Source organism: Hemitrygon akajei, chromosome 22, assembly GCF_048418815.1.
Source record: "Hemitrygon akajei chromosome 22, sHemAka1.3, whole genome shotgun sequence".
In the NCBI taxonomy this organism is placed as follows: domain Eukaryota; kingdom Metazoa; phylum Chordata; class Chondrichthyes; order Myliobatiformes; family Dasyatidae; genus Hemitrygon; species Hemitrygon akajei.
In genome coordinates, this window is record NC_133145.1 from 45,078,574 (window position 1) to 45,101,615 (window position 23,042).

At 40.3% G+C, this 23,042-nt stretch overlaps 1 protein-coding gene across 6 annotated transcripts in view; it reads left to right on the forward strand.

The window, feature by feature from the left end:
* The window catches only part of bahcc1b (BAH domain and coiled-coil containing 1b), a 290,919-nt gene that overhangs the window by 208,393 nt on the left and 59,484 nt on the right, over positions 1 to 23,042 (forward strand). For 5 of the 6 annotated variants that reach the window (XM_073026130.1, XM_073026129.1, XM_073026128.1 and 2 more), the window contains exon 14: positions 1,417 to 1,548. The exons of the other annotated variant lie outside the window; for it this stretch is intronic. In XM_073026130.1, coding sequence (XP_072882231.1) covers positions 1,417 to 1,548 — 132 coding nt within the window. The remainder of the gene's footprint in view (positions 1 to 1,416; positions 1,549 to 23,042) is intronic. 6 annotated transcript variants of the gene reach the window in all.

The following is a 23,042-nucleotide window of genomic DNA, read 5'->3' on the forward strand; positions in this document are numbered from 1 at the left end:
AAGTCTCTGGCTTTCTCTGCACCTGCTTGCTACGTTTCATGAAGTGAATGCCCTTGAAGTGGACATTATCAAAAATGTGAACATTATCTTTAGTAATTTGGAGTTTTGAATTGCAGGATCATTTTAAAGTACCCTGCGTTTGTCTGTCAGTGTGCACCACATGCCAACTACAGCAAGTGGCTGAGGACCTGCTGCCCTGTACTTGAGTCTTATGACTAATCTTCACTGTTCGCTAGTTTTGCTTTGGTTGGGAATATTTCATTCACATGTTCCCGAGTGACAAGCCAAATCAAAGCAAAATAAAAAGATGTTCTACTTCATGCTGAAGAGAATGTGTGTAATTCGTTTAAATTTAGCAAGTGTTTTCCCCAAGTTGAAGTTCAAAGTTCAAAGTAAATTTATTATCAAAGTGAAATGGCATTTTCTTGCTGGTCCCAGGACAGATCCTCGCATATGATAACACCAAGGAATTTAAAGTTAGGGAACCTATCCACCTCTTGATCTCCTAATGGGGACTGGATCACGGACCCCCAGTTTTTTCCTCCTGTAGTCAATAATTAGCTCTTTGGTTTTGCTGACTTTGAGCGAGGTTCTTATTCAACCAGATGTTCAATCTCCCTCCACTCTGCCAATTCAACACCACCTTTGATTCGGCCAACAATAAGTGGCGTCATTAGCAAACTTAAATATGATATCGGAGTTGTACTTAGATTCACTGTCTTGTGTATAACGCGAGGGGAGCAGGGGGCTACGCACACAGCCTTGTGGTGCATCTGTGCTGATGGTGATTGTTGTTGGCAAGCCAAACCGACAGGGGTCTGCAGGTGAGGCAATCGAGGATCCAGTTGCACAAGAAGGTATTGAAGCCTAGGACTTGGAGCTTAGTGATTAATTTTCAGGCGATGATAGTGCTGTAAGGTAACTGCCATTAAAGTTATCTCTTCAGTTTTAGGATCTAGACAATATTGTCCAGGCCTGCACTTATCGTTTATCCCAAATTCCCTTCTCTATAGTTTAAAGGATGTGGTTTGCTTGCTTGTTTCAGAGTGAAGTTAAGTGTCAATCATGTAATTGGTCACACTTAGGCCAGATCAGGTAAGGAAACTGGTTTCCTCTTTTGAATCAGCTGGATTTTTACCACAGCCCGGCAGCTTAAAGGTCTCCATTGCTTCCACAACGAATTTGAGCTAATCGCAGTCAGAATCAAACTCATGCCCTCGATTAATAGTCGAAGCTTCTCGATACTGTTCTAGTAATATAACCATCAAAATGCCATAGTGGTGAAAATTATTATGGGTGCAGGCAGTTCATCTTCTGTTGGTGCATGCTTAGTGGCTGGTAGATAACCTGTGAGAACGATAACAAGGAAACATGTTATAAAACGAGGTGATAGATTTATTTGTTTCTGCTTAATAGAAGGGATGAAAACTCAAGGAGTCCAGCCAGACGCGGGCCTGGTCGACCGAGAAAACGCAAACACCTTTCCACTGTCCTGTCTTCTCTCGGACAACTCAGTGAACTTGAGAAGTCTGACAGCAAGAAAGCTAAGTAAGTGGATTGTTTCGTGTTTTAATATTCCTGTTCTGAAGTATTTCCAGGGCAATGCCAAGCAGTTCACATGGGGAAATTCTTGTCAAATTCCCTAGCTGGAATTCTGGGACAATCCAATCAGAACCTACATAAGCATTAATAACATTAAGGACTCCAGTTAACTGTAAACTCTGTCAGCTTTGGACAGTTGGTAGCTCTCTTCCCTTTGAATTAGAATCATCTGTGTTTAAACCCCTGTCCTGAATCTCAAGCAAAATCCAAGCTGATACTGAGGGTGTTGAAGATGTTTTTTTTGGTTTTGTCATTAAACCCAGGCCTTGAATGCTTCTCAGGTAGATAGATGATATGTATCCCTGTGAGGTTCTAAAGAAGAATGTGCAGTTATTCTTCAGACAGCACTTCAAAACAAAAATTAGTCATTATTATATTGCTGTTTATAGATTATTCTGTAGAATTGCTTTCCACATTTTTTCCATTAAAACAATGACTGCATTAAAAAAATATCTTTTATTGTCATTTGAGCACTTGGTACCTTTCTGAAAATTATGTACAAGTTGCTATATAAATGCAATTCTTTCTCTCTGGTATTTTTATAACAAGTAAAACTCACAGTCCCAGAATTTCAATGGCAGAAGCCTTAGCTTCTGCCAACTAAATGCAAAGAGCAGGAAATACTCTATTTGTTTCTGGTTAATAGAAACCTTTCAGAAACTCATTTCTCTTTAGGACACTGGGCGGTCAGAATTTTTTACAATCCAGCCTACTAAATTTGCCAATTTCAGCAAAGTTCTCAATGTACAGCTAATTCATCAAATGTGCTGTGGTAACCACTGCTCCGACTCTATTGCACTAATGGTGAAGCCTGCTCAAACAAAACAGATTATTTTTGCTGGGTGAGCACAACTCCTTCATCTCATTTTGTTATTGTTTTTGCTTTATTACTTACACTCTGATTTGATTTTGATAATGTATAGTGTGCTATGGTTTTTCAATGAAGCAGTCAAGGACATTGGTCATCTTGTATCTTGCCTTTTTTTATATATCATTTGTTCATGGAACTCGGGCATTATTTGGAAGGCTGACATTTATTGACTGTAGGTAATTAACTCTTGAGCCATTTCAAATGGCAGCTGAGAAAGAATTAACTAACGAGAGAAAATCTGGAGATGCTGGGAATCCAAGCAACACACACAAAATGCTGGAAGAACTCAGCAGGCCAGGCAGCATCTATGGAAAAGTGTAAACAGTCGATGTTTTGGGCTGAGACCCTTCATCAGAACTGGGAAAAAAAGAGATGAGAAGCCAGAGTAAAAAGGTGGGGGAGGGGAGGATTAACTACGAGGTAGTAGGGGATAGGTGAAACCAGGAGAGGGGAAGGGATGAAGTAAAGAGTTGAGGATTAACCAGATGTGTTTGTACAAGTCTTGTTAAAGGATTTAAAACCAGGTAGTTTTGTTACTTGAATTTATTTATACCCCCCACCCCACTACTGTGTTGGAATTTGAACTATCACTGAATTAATAGTCTGGGCCACTGGATACAAGTCCATTGATAATTACCATATCATTATATACTCATCTGAATTCACATTGGCTGCCATTTACTACATTACCATTACAGAAGGGGATCTTCACCTGTCTATCGAGTGCACTAATTCACCACAGCTTCCTGTCTTTTGATCTAATTGGATAATGCAATCACACTACAAAGCTATCAAATGTACTGCTGCTTTCATTGATAATTATTCTAGCTTGCTACAATAATGACCAAGTTTCCAGTTTTCAGAAGTCATGTTTCTTATAGTTACGATTTTGACCTAATGTCGCATTCCTCTGATTATGATGTCTGTAGTTTATGTGGAGTTCAAGATTATTAACCTTTGCATTGCCAGTACAGTTTCAGGGCAAAAGTGTTTTACTCAAAGTTTGCAGACTGATGGGCCTCAAGTCTCTTTAGCTATGTTGGAGAATCTCTCTTCTGGCATGGATGGAGTCATAAAGCACTACAGCCTAGAAGCAGACCCTTTGGCCCATCTAATCCATGCCACCTCTTATCCGTGTACTTGTCCAAACTTCTCTTAAATGATGCATTTGAACCCACATCCACTGGCAGCTCGTTCTACAGGAGCACCACTCTCTGAGTGATGACATTCCTCCACAGGTTCCCCTTAAATATTTCATCTTTCACCCTAAACCTATGGTCCTTAGTTCCAGTCTCACCTAATATCAGGGGAAAAAGCCTGCATGTATTTACCCAATACAAGAAAATACCAGGTATGTTGATATAGTTTGATTTAATGTAGGCTGCCAGACAACAAGGGTGTTGGTCCGAACCTTCGTGCAACTCATTTCCACGAACTTAATTCTAAATATCAGGGTTAACACTTGTTCCGATCCATAGTCCTTGATCCTTATCTAAGGCATACTTGGGATAAAGGTTGGAAGTGCTCCTCATATACACTGGTTAATGGATATTTTCTGACAATCTCTGAGCCATTTGCTATTACCCCAAACCCTGGACTTATTACTGAACCTCCCCGCTTTGCTGGTGCTTTACCTTAAAGAGGATCCTTAAAACCTAACTCTTAGTCTCGGCCCAAAACAGCGACTGTATTCTTTTTCCATAGATGCTGCCTGGCCTGCTGAGCTCCTCCAGCATTTTGTGTGTGTGGCTTGGATTTCCAGCATCTGCAGATTTTCTCTTGTTTGTCTTTCGGCATCCTGTTTGTCATGTGTTCCGATATCCTTGTGTAGCAGAGCTTTGGATTTAGCCTGACTCTGCACCTAATCTTGTTTTACATTGTTAAAAATGCAGCACATAAACAGAAATAATTGGTCTTGAGGTTCACAGATTTGCAGCATAGACCAAGAAATTAATTCTTATTTATCTCATTCAGCAGCAAGAATACCTGCTGGCTAAAAAAAATTAACATTGCGTCCATGCACTGCCTCCCATAAGAAAGGGAGAAAGAAAAGACTTAGCCCTCAAAGAGGGGGCTCTAAAAGCTATTTTATATATTCGAGTCCGATGATTCAATCATCCCAAAATACAAAACGATTTAATGATTATACCCTTTATACTCTATCAGCATTAGCAGGAATACCAATAAATATATTACGTGCAGTAATTCAGTCTCAAGGCATTTTACTTCATCTCATTATAATATCAACATTATTTTAGCACTTTAGTGCATTCATGTTGGTGAAACCTTGGAACACATTCCATAACAAGCTAAAAGAAGTGTTTTACTCTTTAATAGTAATAATAATAACTTTATTTATAGAGCACTTTTCATACTCTTTAGGAATTCAGTGTGTTATTGTCATACCCCTTATTTTGGTGTCTATCTAATACAACTTAGAACTATTGAAAAGCCCCCAGCGCTGCAGAAGATAAAGTCATTGGTTACGCTGTGGTGGTCCTCATTATCGCTCAGACTCATCATCATTCATTTTCAATGAAATGATGGCATTCCCACACTGGAAGACCCACTTTAATTGGACCTTTACTGGTACAAATTGTCTCTCTTCCCTCCCTCCCTGCAACACAGCAGGCTTGTTTGCATAATTCCTTAAAGCCAGTCGGTAATGTCATTGGTGTATGCCAGTGTATCAAGCTCACTGATTCAGTGAGGGTTTTTCTGTTTGTAAAAAATGGCCAATCACACTAAAGCCTAAATAAATGGTTGAAATTCTAAGCAGGGGCTTTGTCAAAAACAATGGTTTGCAGGAAATAGTCCTCAGTAAATAAAGAACTACAGAATTTGATGAATAATAATTTTATTGAAATTGAATGTGGTCCAGTTTGTAATTCTGACAAAAGCTCCCAATAAAAATCATTACAATATTTTTTCAAACGTTTAGAATTATAATTTTAAATATCTTCTTGCTAAGTAATTGGTGTTTGTTACGCATGGTTGTGACTATCCTGCTTTGATAGCTGAAGTTCATCCTCACTTGTAAACATTTTATTAACTTGAGTTTAGTGATCACTGTGGTGACCCTTCCAATTTTTAGTCCCATTGAAATCAATGGAACCAAATATCTGGAGATGTGCGTGTTAGGCAATTGATCCACTGTAGTCCTCTGGGCTATAGAAGAGCAAGAGGAACTTATATTTAACTTATTTCTAGGAGATTAATTTTGTGGTGCTCTTCTTTCATAGAATGTACTAAGATTGAGCACAGTACCAGAGATAGGGCCTCATTGTATATCCAATGAGTCATGAACATGTATCCCCCTACCCCCATCCCACTTTAAACAGGTTGGGGAAGGGTCCGTTTGCACATACTACCTACTTATTTACTGGGTATTCTAATGATTATTCATAAAAAATTCAGACTGCTGGGAATGGCTAAGGGAATGGGGTTAAATTCAGGCAAAATATAAGCATGCAAAGCAAACCGAAGTAATCCGTTAGCATGATTGTTCTCAGAATGAATCTGGAAAATGTGGACATTCATTACTTGCTCTACCTTGTGATCAATTTCTGGTGAAATTCAAAAAATTGCATTGGAATAAAGTAGATTTGTACAAAATATTTTAAATGATATGAGAGGGCTCCCAGATATATCTCTGTAGACATTAAAGGATTTTCCACAGTTTAAAGTTTAAAATAATCTGACTATTGACATCAATGGATCTGGGGTTGAGAGGGTAAACAGCTTTAAGTTCCTCAGCATCAACATCACCGAGGACCTCACATGGTCTGTACCCACCAGCTGTGTGGTGAAAAAGTCACAATAGTGCCTCTTTCATCTCAGACTGTTGAGGATGTTTGTTATGGGCCCCAGATCCTAAGCACTTTCTACAGGGGCACAATTGAGAGCATCCTGACTGGCTGCACCACTGCCGGGTATGGGAACTGTACTTCCCTCAATCGCAGGACTCTGCAGAGAGTGGTGCGGACAGCCCAGCGCATCTGTAGTTGTGAACTTCCCACTATTCAGGACATTTACAAAGACAGGTGTGTTAAAAGGGCCCGTAGGATCATTCCAGTTGTTATCACCCGGGAAACGGTACCGCAGCATAAAAACCAGGACCAACAGACTCTGGGACAGCTTCTTCCACCAGGCCATCAGACTGATTAATTCACGCTGATTTGAGTGTATTTTAGTATGTTACATTAAATGTTCTATTTATTATAAATTACTACGATTGCACATTGCACATTTAGACGGAGACATAACGTAAAGAATTTTACTCCTCATGTATGTGAAGGATATAAGAAATAAAGTCAATTCAGTTCATTCTGTACATAATATTTTGATCCTAACATTAGGGAATGAACTTAGTTTGATTTCACACCAAGACTGAAATCAGTGTTCTAACCACCCCTCATTATCTATATGGTGCTTTGGAGTTTCTGTTGTGAGGTTTTGGCTGTTTGTTCTGTTGTAAACTCTGGCTGTTCCCTTTTGTGTTTCCGGTTTATTGGGAAGATATGGCAACAATGAGCTTTACCTTCACATGCTCATCAGCTTCTTTGTGCTTAGAAATGTGCCTGTGCTGCCCCTGAGCTGAATTGTGATGTATAGTATAATAAAGGCTTTTATTAGCTCTTTTAATGGTATGAACTCTGGAGTTGTCACCCTGGCTATTAATGCACAAATGCTTTATATGACAATCTGAGAATCTTATCTGAATGCCATCACTAATCGAAACCAACATTTGTGTGCAACAGTGCTGACTTTCCAAAGCAAAAGCTTGACAGGATGATCCAGCCAGGAGCTTCTGCATTCGATCCTTTGTTGTATTTCAGCAGTAATTTGTGTTGTAGGCACAAAGAAGCCTGGCTTCAAATCTTCTCCCCAATCTTCTGATGGACTGAACTCCTGAGGGACTTGGTTTAGAAGCCGTACGACAGAGGGTGCTTTGAACTTTGGCCCCTGGCTAAAGAAGATAAGAATGGCAAGACGCTTTGGTGAATGCTACTGGTTGTGGACTTGACGAAACCCAGTAATTAAAATTTAATTGATTGAATTCAGGCTGATCGTTCTGAGCTCTGGTTTATGCAGAGAGTTTGAACCTATTATCGCTCAAGAGAAGTAAAACTTCCTTTAATGCCAAAGGCTTTTCATCAACAAAACAAATATCTCTCAGCATGTACAAAGGATCCATTCTTGCAGCATCTGAATTGAAGCAGGTCTACTTTCAGATCAACATAACTAGTGAGATTTAACCAGTGATTTCATTTACCACCTACTGGGGAATTGCAGTGCTTACTTGCTTGTTTTTATTTGTTTAGAATCAGAATTAGAATTAGGTTTATTATCACAGTTTTATGTGAAGTAAAATGTGTGGTTTTGTGGCACCAATACAGTGCAAAGACATAGAATTAGTATAAGGTACAAAATAAATAAATAGTGCAAAAAAAAAGAAACAACAGAAGCAACGGGTGGATCTGCAGGGAGCAGCGTGCATCGCCGTGGTCCGTGAATAATGAGGTGGTGTTCATGGGTTCATGAACTGTTCACAACAATGACGACAGAGGGGAAGAGGCTGTTCATGAATCATTGGGTGTGGGGTGGTTTTAGGCTCCTCTACCTCCTCTCTCATGACAGTAACTAGGAGGGGGCATGACCCAGCTGGTGAGGGTTCTTAAAAACGGAAGCTGCCTTCTTCGTGCACTGGCTCTTGAAGATGTCCTGGGTAGTGAGGACAGTTGAGTCCAAGATGGAGCTGGTTGAGTCTAGGGCTCTCGGCAGCCTCCTGTAATGCTGTGCTCTGGCGCTCCGTACCAGGCTGCGATGCAACCAGTCAGAAAGCTCTTCGGCATACATTAGTAGAAAATTGTAAGAGCCTTTGACAGATCAAATCTCCAACTCTGACTGAAGTAAAACCGCTGATGTGCCTTCTCATGTGCTGAGTCCAGGACAGAGGTTCCCAACCATTTTTGTGCAACAAACTCACCACTAACTGAGGGGTCCCTGGACGCCAGGTTGGGAACCCCTGTTCTAAAATGTTAACACCCAGGATCTTAAAGTGGCTCACCCTTTCCACTACTGACTCCTCAATGAGGACCAGTGTGTTTCTTAAAGTAAAAACTTCATCACTTTATTATTTTCCAAATTGTTTTTCAGATTCTTAATATAAATAGTGAGATTTTGAGTCACATCCTCCCAAAAAAACCACAGTTTGATAAATGTTACTGAACCTGAGTCACTCTAATCTTGTCCTTTAGGCTCCTGTAACATGTTTCAGTTGAGAACGACTGCCTTATCAATATAGAGTTACCATATTACAAAGTATTTGCTGAGACCAGTGAATTATTCTCCATGTTACCTGTCAGGCTAATGATGCTGCAGTATTGTTTTCTCTGTTTAAAGTTTTATTTGATTAAAATGCTGCAAATGTACGAGGGGTGATTGATAGGTTCGTGGCCTAAGGTAGAAGAAGTCAATTTTAGAAAACCTAGCACATTTATTTTTCAACATAGTCCCCTCCTACATTTACACACTTAGTCCAGCGGTCGTGGAGCATACGGATCTTGGACCTCCAGAAAGTGTCCACAGATGGGTGATTGATAAGTTTGTGGCCTAAGGTAGAAGGAGATGAGTTATACAGCTCTCGTTACATGTACATGCAGTTCAACTCTTTGAGTGATTATGCAGAAAGTTTGAAGTTAATAACTCATCACCTTCTACCTTAGGCGACGAACTTATCAATCACCCCAATGAGTTATTAACTTCAAACTTTCTGCATAATCATTCAAAGAGTTGAACTGCATGTGCATGCAACAAGAGCTGTATAATTCATCTCCTTTTACCTTAGGCCAAGAACTTGTCAATCACCCCTGCTGTGGACACTTTCTGAAGGTCCAAGATCCGTATGCTGCACGATTGCTGGACTGAGTGTGTAAATGTAGGAGGGGACTATGTTGAAAAATAAATGCGCTAGGTTTTCTAAAATTGATTCCTTCTACTTTAGCCACGAACTTATCAATCACCGCTCGTAAGCTTGCTGCCTGGGATACACTCCATTCTCTGTGGTGCAATATGCGTCAATCCTGAAAGGCTTGCAGCAAGCCAATGGACACTGCGTGCTCCCTCTCCAGGACCGCCAATTCATTGTTGGCCCACTGCCTGGACCTGTGATTGGCCATCTTGGCCAGACCCAGGAGCAGACCGGCAAGGCTGTCTTCTGCTCAGTCCTCCTAATCAGATGCCAGTAGATCAGGAGCTTGGGGCCAGGTTTCAACTTGAACTTGAGGAAAAGCCTCTTCATATACCCCCTCTCATTAAGAGTGAGGGGCTCTAGTAGCCATGGCATATTTACGCACATTGCCCCTAAGCTGACTTACGACGAAGTCAGTGCTCTAGAAATTGTTCTTTTCTCAAGTATAGGGGAGCACTGATAGTACCAATATGCCATGCAGTGTATACCAACGCATCCTGTGCCCGGTATGCTGTACTGTCCAGTGTACCACGTAGACATATAGGTGTCCATTAGGGCCATTGACTTTGCAGATCAGCAGCTTACCACCGACTTTAGGCTCTTTTCCAGTTCTGGATGGTGACTGAATGCAATATGTACGAACATTCCACATCTACGGCATGACACCATCTGCCAGCAACATAGTGACAAATTCCAACTCTCCCAATGGAATGATTTCAACCATTTGTATCTTCCACTCTTTTAAAATAATGAGCCTATGAAAGCAGTTACTTTCAATTAGGTTCTTAGGTCATATTTTTAAAAAATATTAACAGTATTGAGCATTGTAATACTTCCAACATCAAGCTTGCTATTCATCAGGTAAAGAACCAAAAGTGGGGATTATAAATATTATAGAGCAAGTTGCCATGTTCTGGATATCACTGCCTGAAAGCGCAAATGTAAACTCGCTTAAAACAGAAGCCCCTTTAGTAGGAACGTTTGAAAGGAATTGGATAGGTTTGAAGGGAGATTATTTACAGAGCTCTGAGAAGAAACAGAAGAACGGGACTGATAAATCTGGCACATGATCGATCGACTAAATGTACTTCGCTTTTACACTAACATTCTTTTATGTTGTCTAATATAATTAATTTTCCTCAGAACCACCAGAGTTAATTGTGGGAAGTACAAAAGTGAAGAGTTTACCTCACCAATGAATGAAACAAAATCAACAGGCTGATTGAGAGCTCACTCAAAGAACATTGCCAAATATTTAGATAGCCTTAGAATCACAGACAATAGGCATCATAAAAAAAATTGAAATGATGAATTACCTGTGTGTATATCTATGTTGTGAGCCTGGGTTGGCAGATTAGGATTGAACGCTGTGGTACAGGAGGGGTAATTATTCTGGAGATCTGCCTTTGGTGCAGTTTATTTAAGGTAATTAAATTGGTGGGTGCAGCCTTACACTATCGGGTGCACCACACACGATCTGTGGAAGGTGAGGACTGACAAGCCAAATAGGCTTTTCACATTCCGTGCTCTCTTTTGCTTTGACTCTTGTGCCAAATGTTCATTACTGCCAAGTAACATTAAATATATTAAAAATTTTGTATGCTGTATCAGGGCTCAAGAGTAGAAATTGGAATGGAAATTCTTAACTTGCCTAACGTTACAATGTGGTGTTTTTAGCTGACTGCTTGCGGGACCACTAACCTCGATGATGTGTAACTGCGATGCACCCTGTAATGAGGTCGCGAGTGTCACCATTGTGACTACCAAAGTAGCTGCTCTGCCAGTTAGGAGGGTTAGAATGGTTGAGGGGGAGGTTAGCGAGGATCTAAAGATTAGAGACAAAAAGTATTGAGAGTGGCATGGAAAGGGTACTGAGATCATTTTCAGGACGAGCTGATTTTAATTACTCCATGTCATCAGCTCTTGAGTTAAGATGAGTGTTCCTGAAGAAGGAAGGTTTGCTTTTGTAGATAAGAATGATAGGAGTTTCACTGTTGGGATAGATGGTCAATAGACTGCTTTTCCCAAAAACATACTCATAAAATCGCAAATATATAAAACTGTACATGCGTTCTGCATGTCTCCATTCACATCACGAGCTTCAGTTTGTCCTCGGCATTTACTTCAGGATCTTGTAATACGCCAGTTGGCTGCCACAGGCATCTCCTCACACTGGAAAATGAACAAATTTCAGACAGTGTGTCGTTTCACCGAGGTGATGGTCAGTAGTCGATGTTTGTCTCTGGGAGCAGCTCATAATCCGTATTATGTAGCTGCATTGAATGAGCCTCGGCCAAGACCACTGCAGTTCTCTCTAAACCTCCTTGGCAAACACACTCTCCAAAAGGAGACGGCTGACCGTTCCGTCAAGATTCTAACTGTGCATGAAGAATCTGATGAGGAGGACTCTTCTTAGCATCAGCCGTACATGGACCTGGTGTTTGTTTGAGAGTTCAGGTGATGAGGTCTTTTACCAAAAGGTTGCAACAGTCTCCTGAGGGAGCTGTCCAACAGGGTCCAGGATCTGCTTTTTCCTCCGGGCCTCAAGAACATTCTGTGTATACCACTACCTGATTCGCTTGTAGTCAATGGTGTTTTTCTGCATGGGGTTTTTTTGTAAAGGTCAGATAGTGCAGTAGAGTCCAGTGAAAGGAACATCCAGTGGCCAGTTGGCAAAACCCATGCTTTGCAACACTGAGGGTGCCCCCTCTGATTTTTCCCACTTTGCTGGCATCAAAGTAATTGGAAAACTGAATGACATGAGAAGGTGGGAAGGGAGGTTTCAGGCAGCTCTCTAGGAAGGATGATATATGCTTCACAACATTCTCCTTCCTGCTGATGAGCGCAAAGAAAACCCCTTGGGCAGTAAGTAATGTCATGGCTCCTATATGGAGTTCTATTCTGTAATCAAAAAGACAGCACAGTCAAATCCTATTTGCGATTTTTTTTGTTTGATGCCAAATGTATGTTCATTTATCGTGACCTAACCCTTTCACTGTGGTGCAGTGGGACAAGGAGAAATGATTTGTTTGGATGATGGCTTGACCCTTTTCTGAGTTGAGTTTTAATAAAGTGGCACAATTTCATGATTTCTTTGTGCAAGGCTTTTGGAGCCCAGATGCCTTTGCAAAAATAGTTCACTTTTGTGCAGAAAAATTACACAATATTTTTATGTAGGCCAGAGAGTAATGTGTGAATCAGCGGCATTGTGGTTAAGTATGGGAGTAGGGGTGATGTGGGGAAACTATTCATGTTGGAATAAAACTATATGCTTTTAATGCTACTTTCTGCAGTTGAAGAACTTTCTTACTTCCATAGTGCTGTGTAAACTAGCCACACTGTAATCAAAAGTATCTTAGCAGAGATTTTAGTCTGCTAATCACATAAAAGAAATCCTGGGTGTGCAATAATTTGAACTCCAGTTATTAAACATTGCTCCAGGAGCTAGTTGGTATAAAGTCAGATCGTCCATTTTGGATCAAGACTTTAGCCAATTTAAGATCATTGAATCCGACACCATGGAAGGAGGTCATTTTATCGTTTCTGTTTGTTCCATTTCTATGCAAGGAATGCAAATTAATCAACTTCCACATTCAATTCCCCACTGTTATTTTGTCTTCCAATCATTCATCCAATTGCCTTTTGAAAGTTACACTGAATCTGCAGTGTTGTACCATCTTTTAAGGCCTGTGGATGGCAGACCATTGAATTAATAGATTCATTATCACCCAGAAGGGGGAACAACTACTGAGTCTGAGGCAACTATTTGTTCAGCAGTCCATTCCGTCCTATCCCACCATCCCTTCCTTGCAGATCTCTTTCCCTCAAGAGCCTGTCCATTTCCCTCTCAGAAGCCGTGAATGACATATAAAAGTATACTTTCCTCACAAATTCCCTGTATCCTTTGCCCTTCACTTTAAAATTTGTCGGTCAAAATAACATCTTAAACCCCTCCTCATCTCTTTCCAATTACTTTAAATCTATGACATTGACATCCATACCAAACACCCATTGTCTCCGCTACAGCACATTACCTAGGCCCTTCTCTGCTGCACTAAACAGGTTATTGTACAGCACTTCCATCTCCTTCAGAAAAAAACTATTGAAAAAAGCAACTCGCCATTTAGAATGTACATTCATACACTAAAATGGAAGCTGATAGTTCCCATTGGAATCTCAGTTCAGAGGCTGCTGCTGCCACATCATCTTGCTGCTCAGAGCCAGTCGTCATTTCAAGAATTCTCCCCACTGCGGCCAGAAAACAGCAACAGAGAAGGATGCTGTGGAGATCGGGTCAACCACCTGGACTTCCTGTGCTTCTGGGACCCAGCATGCAATAAACGGCAGGTTGCCTCAGCCTCTGTGAGCTTCAGGCTGAACTGCAGGCCAGTGAGTGTTGCGTGCGGGTCGCGAGTAGGTGAAATCCGTAAAGGAGCTCCAGTGAATTATTTAACACAATGCTCCATGTCGGAAGGTGAAGCAAAAGGCACGGTCCACAGGACATCTATGTAGCAGTCCAGTCTTTTTTATTGCACATTAAATTATGCACAATGGATGCAAATTTCCAAACAGTTCCCTGATCAAAGACACCTGCATTTAAACACTTTCACTGAAGCAGCCTTCTCTATTTTAAAGAACAATGCTGGATTCCCTTGTCTCTCCACACATCTGAAGCCCCTCATCCCCTTTTAACTTAGTTGCACGAATAAACAGTGAGGATGTCAGAATTACTTTTATCCCCCGTGAAACTGAAGACAGAGGTTCCGTCTATGTCAAAGTATCACTGAGGAAAGCAAACCTGCGGCAAGTTTTTTTTGTCAGTTTTGATAAATTTAGAATTTCAAAGGAATTATCAGTGAAGACCAAGATTACTTATCAATTAATTATACAGTTTAGTTTCCACGCAGGAGTTCTATAAGTACCTGTGTGGGCTAGTACCTGGATAAGTCGACCGTAGGTTCCATTTTGAACAAACAATCTGATTTTTGCTAAGCACCTAACGAAGCAAAATTGTATAGGTTTTTTTGTGCTGGAATGTTTCATTTTTAAAATTATGTACCCTTCATATTGATTTCTAAAGAACACAACACAATTTCTGAAGGTTCCCCCCGCCCCAGACAATATCCAGAGCCACTTATTGTAACATGGGAAGTACTAATTACACATTACCAGGGCTCAATAAGCTGAAAATTTCTTAATAATCATCAGAAAGCTGCAGTAAACATAGTGCAAGTCTTCAGCAGCTGCGTAATTGGCTGAATTGAGAAATTACAAACATTTTAATTTTAGTTCTGCTGCTCTTCACTCTAATGGCCATCTCATTTAAATGAAACTAGGGAGGTTGGTAGTTTAACATAATGGATAATGTGGGATCACATATGAATTAAAAACACAAGAGATTCTGCAGCTGCTGGAAATCCAGAGTACACACACACATACAAAATGCAGGAGGCTCCATGAAGAGGAATAAAGAGTCGACTTTTCAGGCTGAGACCCTTCATTGGGACTTCATCGTTGAGCTCCTCCAGCATTTTGTTTGTGTTACACATGAACTAGTTCCCTGACCTATGAGTGTAAAACAACAGTATCAGTTAAAGACATCCGCTAAACTCATGGTACCTATTGCCCTTTGAAGATTTAGAATTAAATTTGCTCTTTTTTTCCTGCTTTATCAGCTCGTTGATATTTTGTCTGTTGGCTTTAAGAAGTAAAAGCTGATGATGTAGAGATCTGCAAGTGAAAGACTAATCTGTGTCAGGGTAGAACTGATCAGTCAGAGGTGCACTTACAATCGTTGAACAAAAATCATGCTTTAACTTTTTCGAGTCCTGTTGCCTTCTGGCTTTGGTGGCTAGCCCACACATCCATGGGTCAGCTGCCCAGTTGTATCTGATACTTCACTGCAGAACTGGAGGTTGTTGGGAATATTGCCATTTGGAATGTCACATTCATCCGAAGTCCCATCAATTTGCTCAGGTTGACTTAAAGATATTATGCACCGTTCAAAAACAAAATAGTGAATTCTGCATATACGAAGGGCAAATTAATTGCTCATTCATTCTTTTCATTTTTGGGATATTAATGTGTGGAGACTGGCTTCGGGAAAGAAATATTAGCATCTCACATCCATGATAGATAATAGCATCTTACCGAAGGATGTCAATTCAGCACTCACTGACGGTGATTCTCTCATTCCAGTATTTGGATAATAGTTGTGTGAAGCAGATTTGATTGGTAGCCAAATCATACAAATGGCCAGATGTCTAAGGGGCAGGTCACCTACTTTGCCAGGCGCCCACATATTTGCCAAAGACTTCTTTAAATAAACACCCTTCACGTCATCTTTACAGCCAAGGAACTTGATTGTGAGGTTAGTGAGCAGATTGGTACCCAGTCACCACACAGCAAGATCCTACGAGCAGCCGTGAAATTCACCACATCGTTTGTTTTAATGGCATTGATTCTGATAGAATTAACTCCACAACTTTGTGAGCTGAGGTAACAGACCTCTTATTGAGGTAAAAGAGGAGGCCTTGGTTTAACTCCACCTGAGTGATCCCATCCATTCAGAATACTTGCAACAACGCTGCAATATAATGTCAGCATAGGCTTTTTTCTTGTTCTCTCAGGACTCTGGAGTAGAGTTTAAACTGAGAACCCCTCACTCCGTGGTGAAAGTGTTACCAGCATCTGTTAAAATGATAGAATTGTATTAATGTTACTGTGTGATTTCTTTTTTTAATAAAGGAAATTTTTCAAACACGCAGATTAGATGCACGTGTGTAAAGAGCATGCACAAGATCTATTACCCGAAGCTTCGGGAATTATAAACAGTGGTAGAAATATAAACTTAAGGTCGATCTGGAGCAATATTTAATGGTTGAATTTAAAAAGGTTGAATCAGGTTTCTTAACTAATCAAGTTTCCTGCCAGTTTTGTGGTATTATCTCAACCTTGCAATGTACAACTGCTTTGTAATCCACTCTAAACTGTGTTATCCTTTAAACCCTGCTGCTTTTCTCTCTGTGGCCTCTCTCTTTTCCAGGAACAACCTTTGAGCAGTAGTGTTGAAGGGAGAGGGTAAACCAGCTGAAATAGACACTCTTCCACTGATGGAAGTTAACCTTTTGTTTAATTATTTTCTGAAAGATGCAAGGGAATATTTTGCATGTGACCCCCCCCCCTCCATTTTAATGTCTACGTCTGTCAACAATAGTGGTTCCACTTTTTTTTTGCATAAGACGATTAAGAGTTCACAGTGTGCATTTGAGTATCAGACTGCTGTGACTCAATCCACTCACAGGCTTGGGGGAGTCACATGACTCATCTCCTAGGGAACAGCAGGCATTCTGTTCCCTTTAAAATTTGCCTGCCTCTGCTCCCTATTGTTTTATTAGCTCGCCTCCAGGCAGAATGTGAATTTGGAAAGGAATATAACACGTGTTAGCAGTGCAGAAAATTTGTCAAAACACTTCTCATTAGGCATAATGCAGTGGACAAATTTCCTACATCTCCTCAACATCCTCTTACATTTCAGAACTTCTGATAGCTTTAATTAATCTATAAACTGTGAAATGGAATCATTGAGCTGCATCATTTACCTAATAATAGTCTGGCAGACAGTTTTACCTTTTCAACCTTGTTCTCTTCAGCTAATGGCAACTTGTTTACAAACTATTCACAGATAATTTCAGTCTTAAATCATTCATTAAAAGAGATTTTCATCAAGGTACAGAATCCCACAGAGTATACTTAAATGTACTAATTCTTGATTTACAGTCGTACAGCAAGGTAATCTATTTTTAATGACCTCGAGTATACCAGACGGTGTATCCTTCCGCAATGTACATATTCCCCAGCAAGACTTTACTGATCAGTATTGAAAAATCTATAGACATGTCTGCAACAGTTACAAACCAGTTGATCCACTACAAATGGATTAGGAAGAGTCTATGCTTTAGAATCAAGTTTAATATCACTAGCATATGTTGTGAAATTTGTTGCTTTGGGCAGCAGTACAATGTAATGCATAATAAACACTAATTTCAATAAGTAGATATATAAAGTAAGAAAAATAAATTAACTAAGTAGTCCAAAAAGGGGGCAAAAAAGGAAAAAAAATGGCTAAGTAGTGTACACGGGTTCATTGTCCATTCTGAAATCAGTTGGCAGAGGGAAAGAAGCTGTTCCTAAAAATGTCGATCGAGTGTGTCTTCAGGCCCCTGTGGCTCCTCCTTGATGGTAGCAGTGAGAAGAAGGCATTTCCTGGGTGACAGGGGTCTCTAATGATGGGTGCAACCTTTCTGAGTCATCACCTTGTTGCTAGGGAGGCTAGTGCCCATGATGCACCTGGCTGGCCTGGCAACTTTGAGCATCTTTTTCTGATCCATACCCGACGGTCACGTAACCAGTTAGAACGCTCTCCGCAGTACATCGATAGAAGTTTGCTAGAACCTTTGGTGACATACTACGCCCTTACACTGACCAGTATGAAAGATTTCACGCAGGTTCAATGATGGAAGCAAATAGTTGTATTTCTTCCAACCAATGTATGAGCAACATGGGCCAATTACATATCAAGAGGAAAAAATACTCAGTGGTCAATTAAAAATAACAAATATTGCAGATATTGGAAAATAGAAATAAAACAGAAAATGGTAGAAACCTTCAGCAGATGAAGCGGCATCCATTGAAAGAGAAGCGGAGGTAGTGTTTCAGGTCCGAGATCTTTCCTCAGAACTGATGTAACATTAACTTCATTTGACTTTGTAGGCAGACCCTGAGAGAGTCCAGCATTTCCTGTTTTTATTTCATTTTCGCTGCCCAGCTTTAACTGGGTGTGAAGAGGTGCTTACCCATCGCAGAATTTTGCTAGAACCACATGTGTGGAAGAGATTTGTAGTTAGCTGTTGGGCCTTTTCAGTGCCAAGTACTAATGACTTTGGAAAGGGCTATTCACTACTCTTCCTCCGCTTAACTAAAACTCTTGTCGGGGAGGTATAGAGATGTGCATAGGGTTACAGCCCATCTCCATTTTCATCACACATTATTAGCAGTTCCTCTGGCCTTCATATTGGGCTCTAATATGGGGTTGGTGGTATTGGCGTTATCAATTCACTCTGTGAAGAATGGTAAACAGGAACCAACGTATTTCCTAAAGTCGCACTACCACCTCCTCCACTTGAGTGATCCTGCTACTGTCTGTAAGGAGTTTGTATGTTCTCCCCGTTACCATGTGTGTCCTCCAGCTGCTCTAGTTTCCTCCTATTCCAAAATCTTACAGGTTAGTAGGTTAATTGACCACACAAGTGTAATCGGGCGTGTAGACTCATTGGACAGTTACAGTGTTGTGCAGTCTAAAAAAAGTGACCTTTGAAGATAGAATGATTAAAATGAAATGACTGAAAAGTTTCTAATGAACCTAACTTTCAGGGATTTGGATCGGTTCTTTAAGAAACATTACTGGAGAGCTGAATGAGTCAAGCCCATGGCGGAATGTATTTATTTGACCACCCCCTACTTTAGGCAAATGTAATTTCTTAATTATTTGCTCGCAGTATTTCACACATTAACAGTCGGTTGCCCGATGCTGGCATCTGTTAAAGTGAATTTAGGGCCCACAATCTTAAGCATTTAAAGATCTGATTTCACTTGGTAGTGACACAGTGATAACATCTCCATTTGACTGTTGGCACGGCTTTGTATTATGTAATCCAAAGCTTGAAGTGTGATGCCAAATAATGAACGTTGGGATTATTTGCAGCAATATACTGCAGGAGTTACGTTAGTTGAATAGACAATGAACTATGTCAATAAGTAGAAAGGTCAACCAATTTTTTAAAAAAAATATGAATGTCATTAATCTGTGTAAAAAAAAGGAGCTATCTTGTTCATGTGAAATAGATGAATTATCATTTGTTCTAATAAGGATACCATTTTAGGTTCTAGTCTGAAATGAAATGAGGTTTCTATATACAATATATTGATTGCATGCACTAAATCTCACATTGGCCATTCCTTGTCAGCCACGGCTGGCCAGTATGGAAACGGAATTCTTGGGATAGAAAGGAAATTCGTGGCTGCTTCAACACTAGATGGGAAATTTTGTAGCTTTTCATTTAATGCACAAGATGCAGAGAAGTTCGGTAAAAGCTGTGAAACGGAGCTTAAGTACTTCTACGTTGATCAATGTCCTATGTACATACTGTACACTTTGCATTGAAGAGCCTGGGAAGTCTGCTTCATTTAAAAAAAAAAGAATATAGCTTTTAATTAGAGCTAACGTTTCTTTTGAGTTTGTACTAAGGATGATTTGGATTAAAAACTTAATGAGGAATAAACAAAAATGGATAAAGTGCAAGCAGTTCGTATTCCCTTTAAAGTTTCCACTTCTGTCCCACCAGCTGTTTTCAGTTTATTACTTTGAATTAACACTGCTGTAGTTGGACAAGGGTCTCCTTCCTATTCCCTATCACATGCATGAGCAATTTAGGACAGTGGTGACACTTCGCTGTGCAGTCAGCGGGTCCTGAGGTCAGTGTGAGGGCCATCATGTGAGATATGCTAACAGAACAAATGCTGACTGTGCAGTTTAAACTGACCCAGTTCATCCTGAATCAGATTACAGGCTGCTCATGCACTAAATTAAATAAATAAAGGCTGGAGTTTTAAAGATTGTTCCTTTTTATTGGCTCGAGTGGGCATTTAATTAAGCAATAATTTGTCTTAAGGGTTGTAGGTTCTGAAGGGTTGAAAAAAAGGGATGGGAAAAAAAAAAATGGAAATTCCAGTTCAGGTGTTTTCAATTCCAATTCACTGCGTAACCTCAAGGTTAATATAAGGGAGCAAAATTTCATTTTATTCCATGTGGTATATCTTCCCCAATAACAATAAGTTGCATTTACACAACGTCCCACAGTGCTTCACAGAAAAGCCATCAAACAAAATTTGATATTGATTTGTGTAATGACGTTAAGGCAGATGACCAGTAGTTTAGTGTGAGATATCTATGAGTAGGATCCTAAAGAAGAATGAGAATTGGAAAGATTTAGGGAGCGAATACTAGCACTTTAGATGTTGGCAGCCGAAATATCTGCCAGAACTAAAATTGGAGTGGATTATGAGGACGGAGCTGAAGCAAGTATGTCAGGTAGGGAAAGGCATTGTGGAGGTTTGAAAACGAGGAAGAGGATCTTAAACTCAAGCCATTCCTCACGTGTGGTAAAGTCAGTGAGTGAAGACGAAGGGTGATGGGTGAACTAGCTTTAGCACTAGTTAGGAGATGGCAGCAGAGGTTTAAATGAGCATCAGTTTACAAAAGATAGAATTTCAAACTATTACCTGCTCGATATCTGGCACTCTGACGTTGTGCCACATTTGAAATACTTCAATTCGTAAAATACATTTTAAAAGAAGTTAGCACATTAAGTGTTTGTTCTTTATCACCTTCCAGTGTTAACCCTATGATGTTACCGTGAAATCTGAGATAAAGGAATAGAATGGTGGAAATACTTAGTAGGTCCAACAGTGACTGTAGGAAAGAAACACGGATTGGATTGAATTATGCTATAGTACTAATTTTAGGTTAGCAGTTCCATGAAGAACTATCGGTACATTATGGACGAGTGTTGCTGCATGTGGTCCAGTGACACTCCAGTACTGATACGCGGAGTTGACTTACGGGTTCTCGAGCATCTCCCTTCATTTCAGTTCACATTTACTAGTGAAGCTGTGTTTCGCCTTTTTGTAAAAAAACACATTCACTTCTTAGTTCATTTGCCAGTCGCAAATACTTGAAAATACATGTTTTGTTTTGTTTTTAAACTTTTCAGCCGATTTGTAGTTGCTTAAGTTACTCAGCTGTATTTGGACTGGTTGCCCCAGACATTCTGAAACAGTGGAGTGGGCTTCATGTTAGCACAGGCTATTAGAAAGCCGGCACTGGAAAACACACACAAAATGCTGGAGGAACTCAGCAGGTCAGGCAGCATCTGTGGAACAGAGTAAGTGGTGGACGATTCAGGCCGAGACCTTTCTTCAGGACTCAACATTGAGCTCAGTGTTATCCACTTGAAGCTTAGGCACTGAATGGCCACTGTCACAGCATTTGTAGAGCATTGGGAGCCATTTGTTTTGGATATGGGCCCAATGCAAGCAAATTGGACAAGCACAAGAACGCAACTTCATTGCCATGGATGAGTTAGGTCAAAGGGCCTGTTTCCGTGCTGTATAACTAGCAGTCTATTTTTGTTTCTCTGAATAATTCCTGCTATCGAAGAGTAATATGTATGTGTAAAAACAACTAACTGATGAAGGTCATTGGGATTTTGTTTCTCCCTCCACAGATGATGCTTGACCCACTGAACATTTCAGGTGTTTTTTGCTTTCATTTCTAATTTTCTATCCAACATATAATCTCCTAGAAATGATGTCCCATTGCTATTCTTGTTCGTTTGAATTATTAAAGGAACAATTGAAGCTTATAGGTACATGATTTATTAATAACCAAATCATCTCTTGCATATAGGTGGAGGATCAGGAGGATGCCCTTCCTGGGGTCTGTGGGTAAAATGAGAGCTTGTAAATGAGGGATTTAAAACCGGGGTCATATCCTTGGTGTATTCCAAGTGAGCTTCTACATTGGCAATGTGTTATTAAGGTGATGTGGGTACAAGTCCTCAGACTGTAGGAGCTGACTGAAAGTCGTTCCCTCCCCATCAGGCAATAGTTTATATTTGCTTAACTTTTCTCTTACTCCTGTGCGATCACTGACATTGCCAATCGGTGTATTAACCTTGCTACGAAAATGCACAGAAAACACATGCAACTGAACAGGAGTTTTAACAAAATTATGCGCTAAATAGCAAACAGATGGAAAGTTGAAAGGCAACATCAAAATAACAAGAGGTCACATTTGAGTTCCTTGACCTTACCTACCCAAATCTTGAAATCATGGACTTTTTTTTTTAGTGTGTTGGCTGCTATCCTATACGAGATTGCTCTGATAGAATCCAGATGAGATCATACAGCTATGGTTTCACAGCAGAACAACAAGTCTCGGATTCCGTCAGCATATCTGAGGATCCTTCACAGGCTGTCAGTGCAAGGGAGCTATTGCTGAGGGAAAACAAATGGCTCAGGTTTGACTTTCTCCGACCGCACCACACCAAACACTAAACTTGAAATCCTTCAAAAGCCCCGTGTGCAAAATTTTACAGTGGGCTCACGGTGAAAAAGAATGTTAGCACCACAGAGTTATTTCCTCTGAACCTGCCAACCTATTGCCGCATTCTGCTTCAAAGGAAACTGCAACACTTGCATCAGGGTGGTAATTTAATCCTGCTCAGAGCACGAACTGACTCATGAGCAGAGGTGAGTGCAAGTGCTGAGAGAGCAGATTTTACTCACCATAATTAATCTGACCCTGAACTGAATATGTTGGTTCAGTGTAAAGGTGATTGAAATATATGGAAAGTAAAGTTTCTGCCATCTGTTCTGCACATTTGGCTTATCATCTTTTAATATCCATCACTGTATTTTGGTGGAAAAGCAAGTTGTGCAGTGGGGGAGGGGAGGGAAAAAAAATCAATGAAAAAT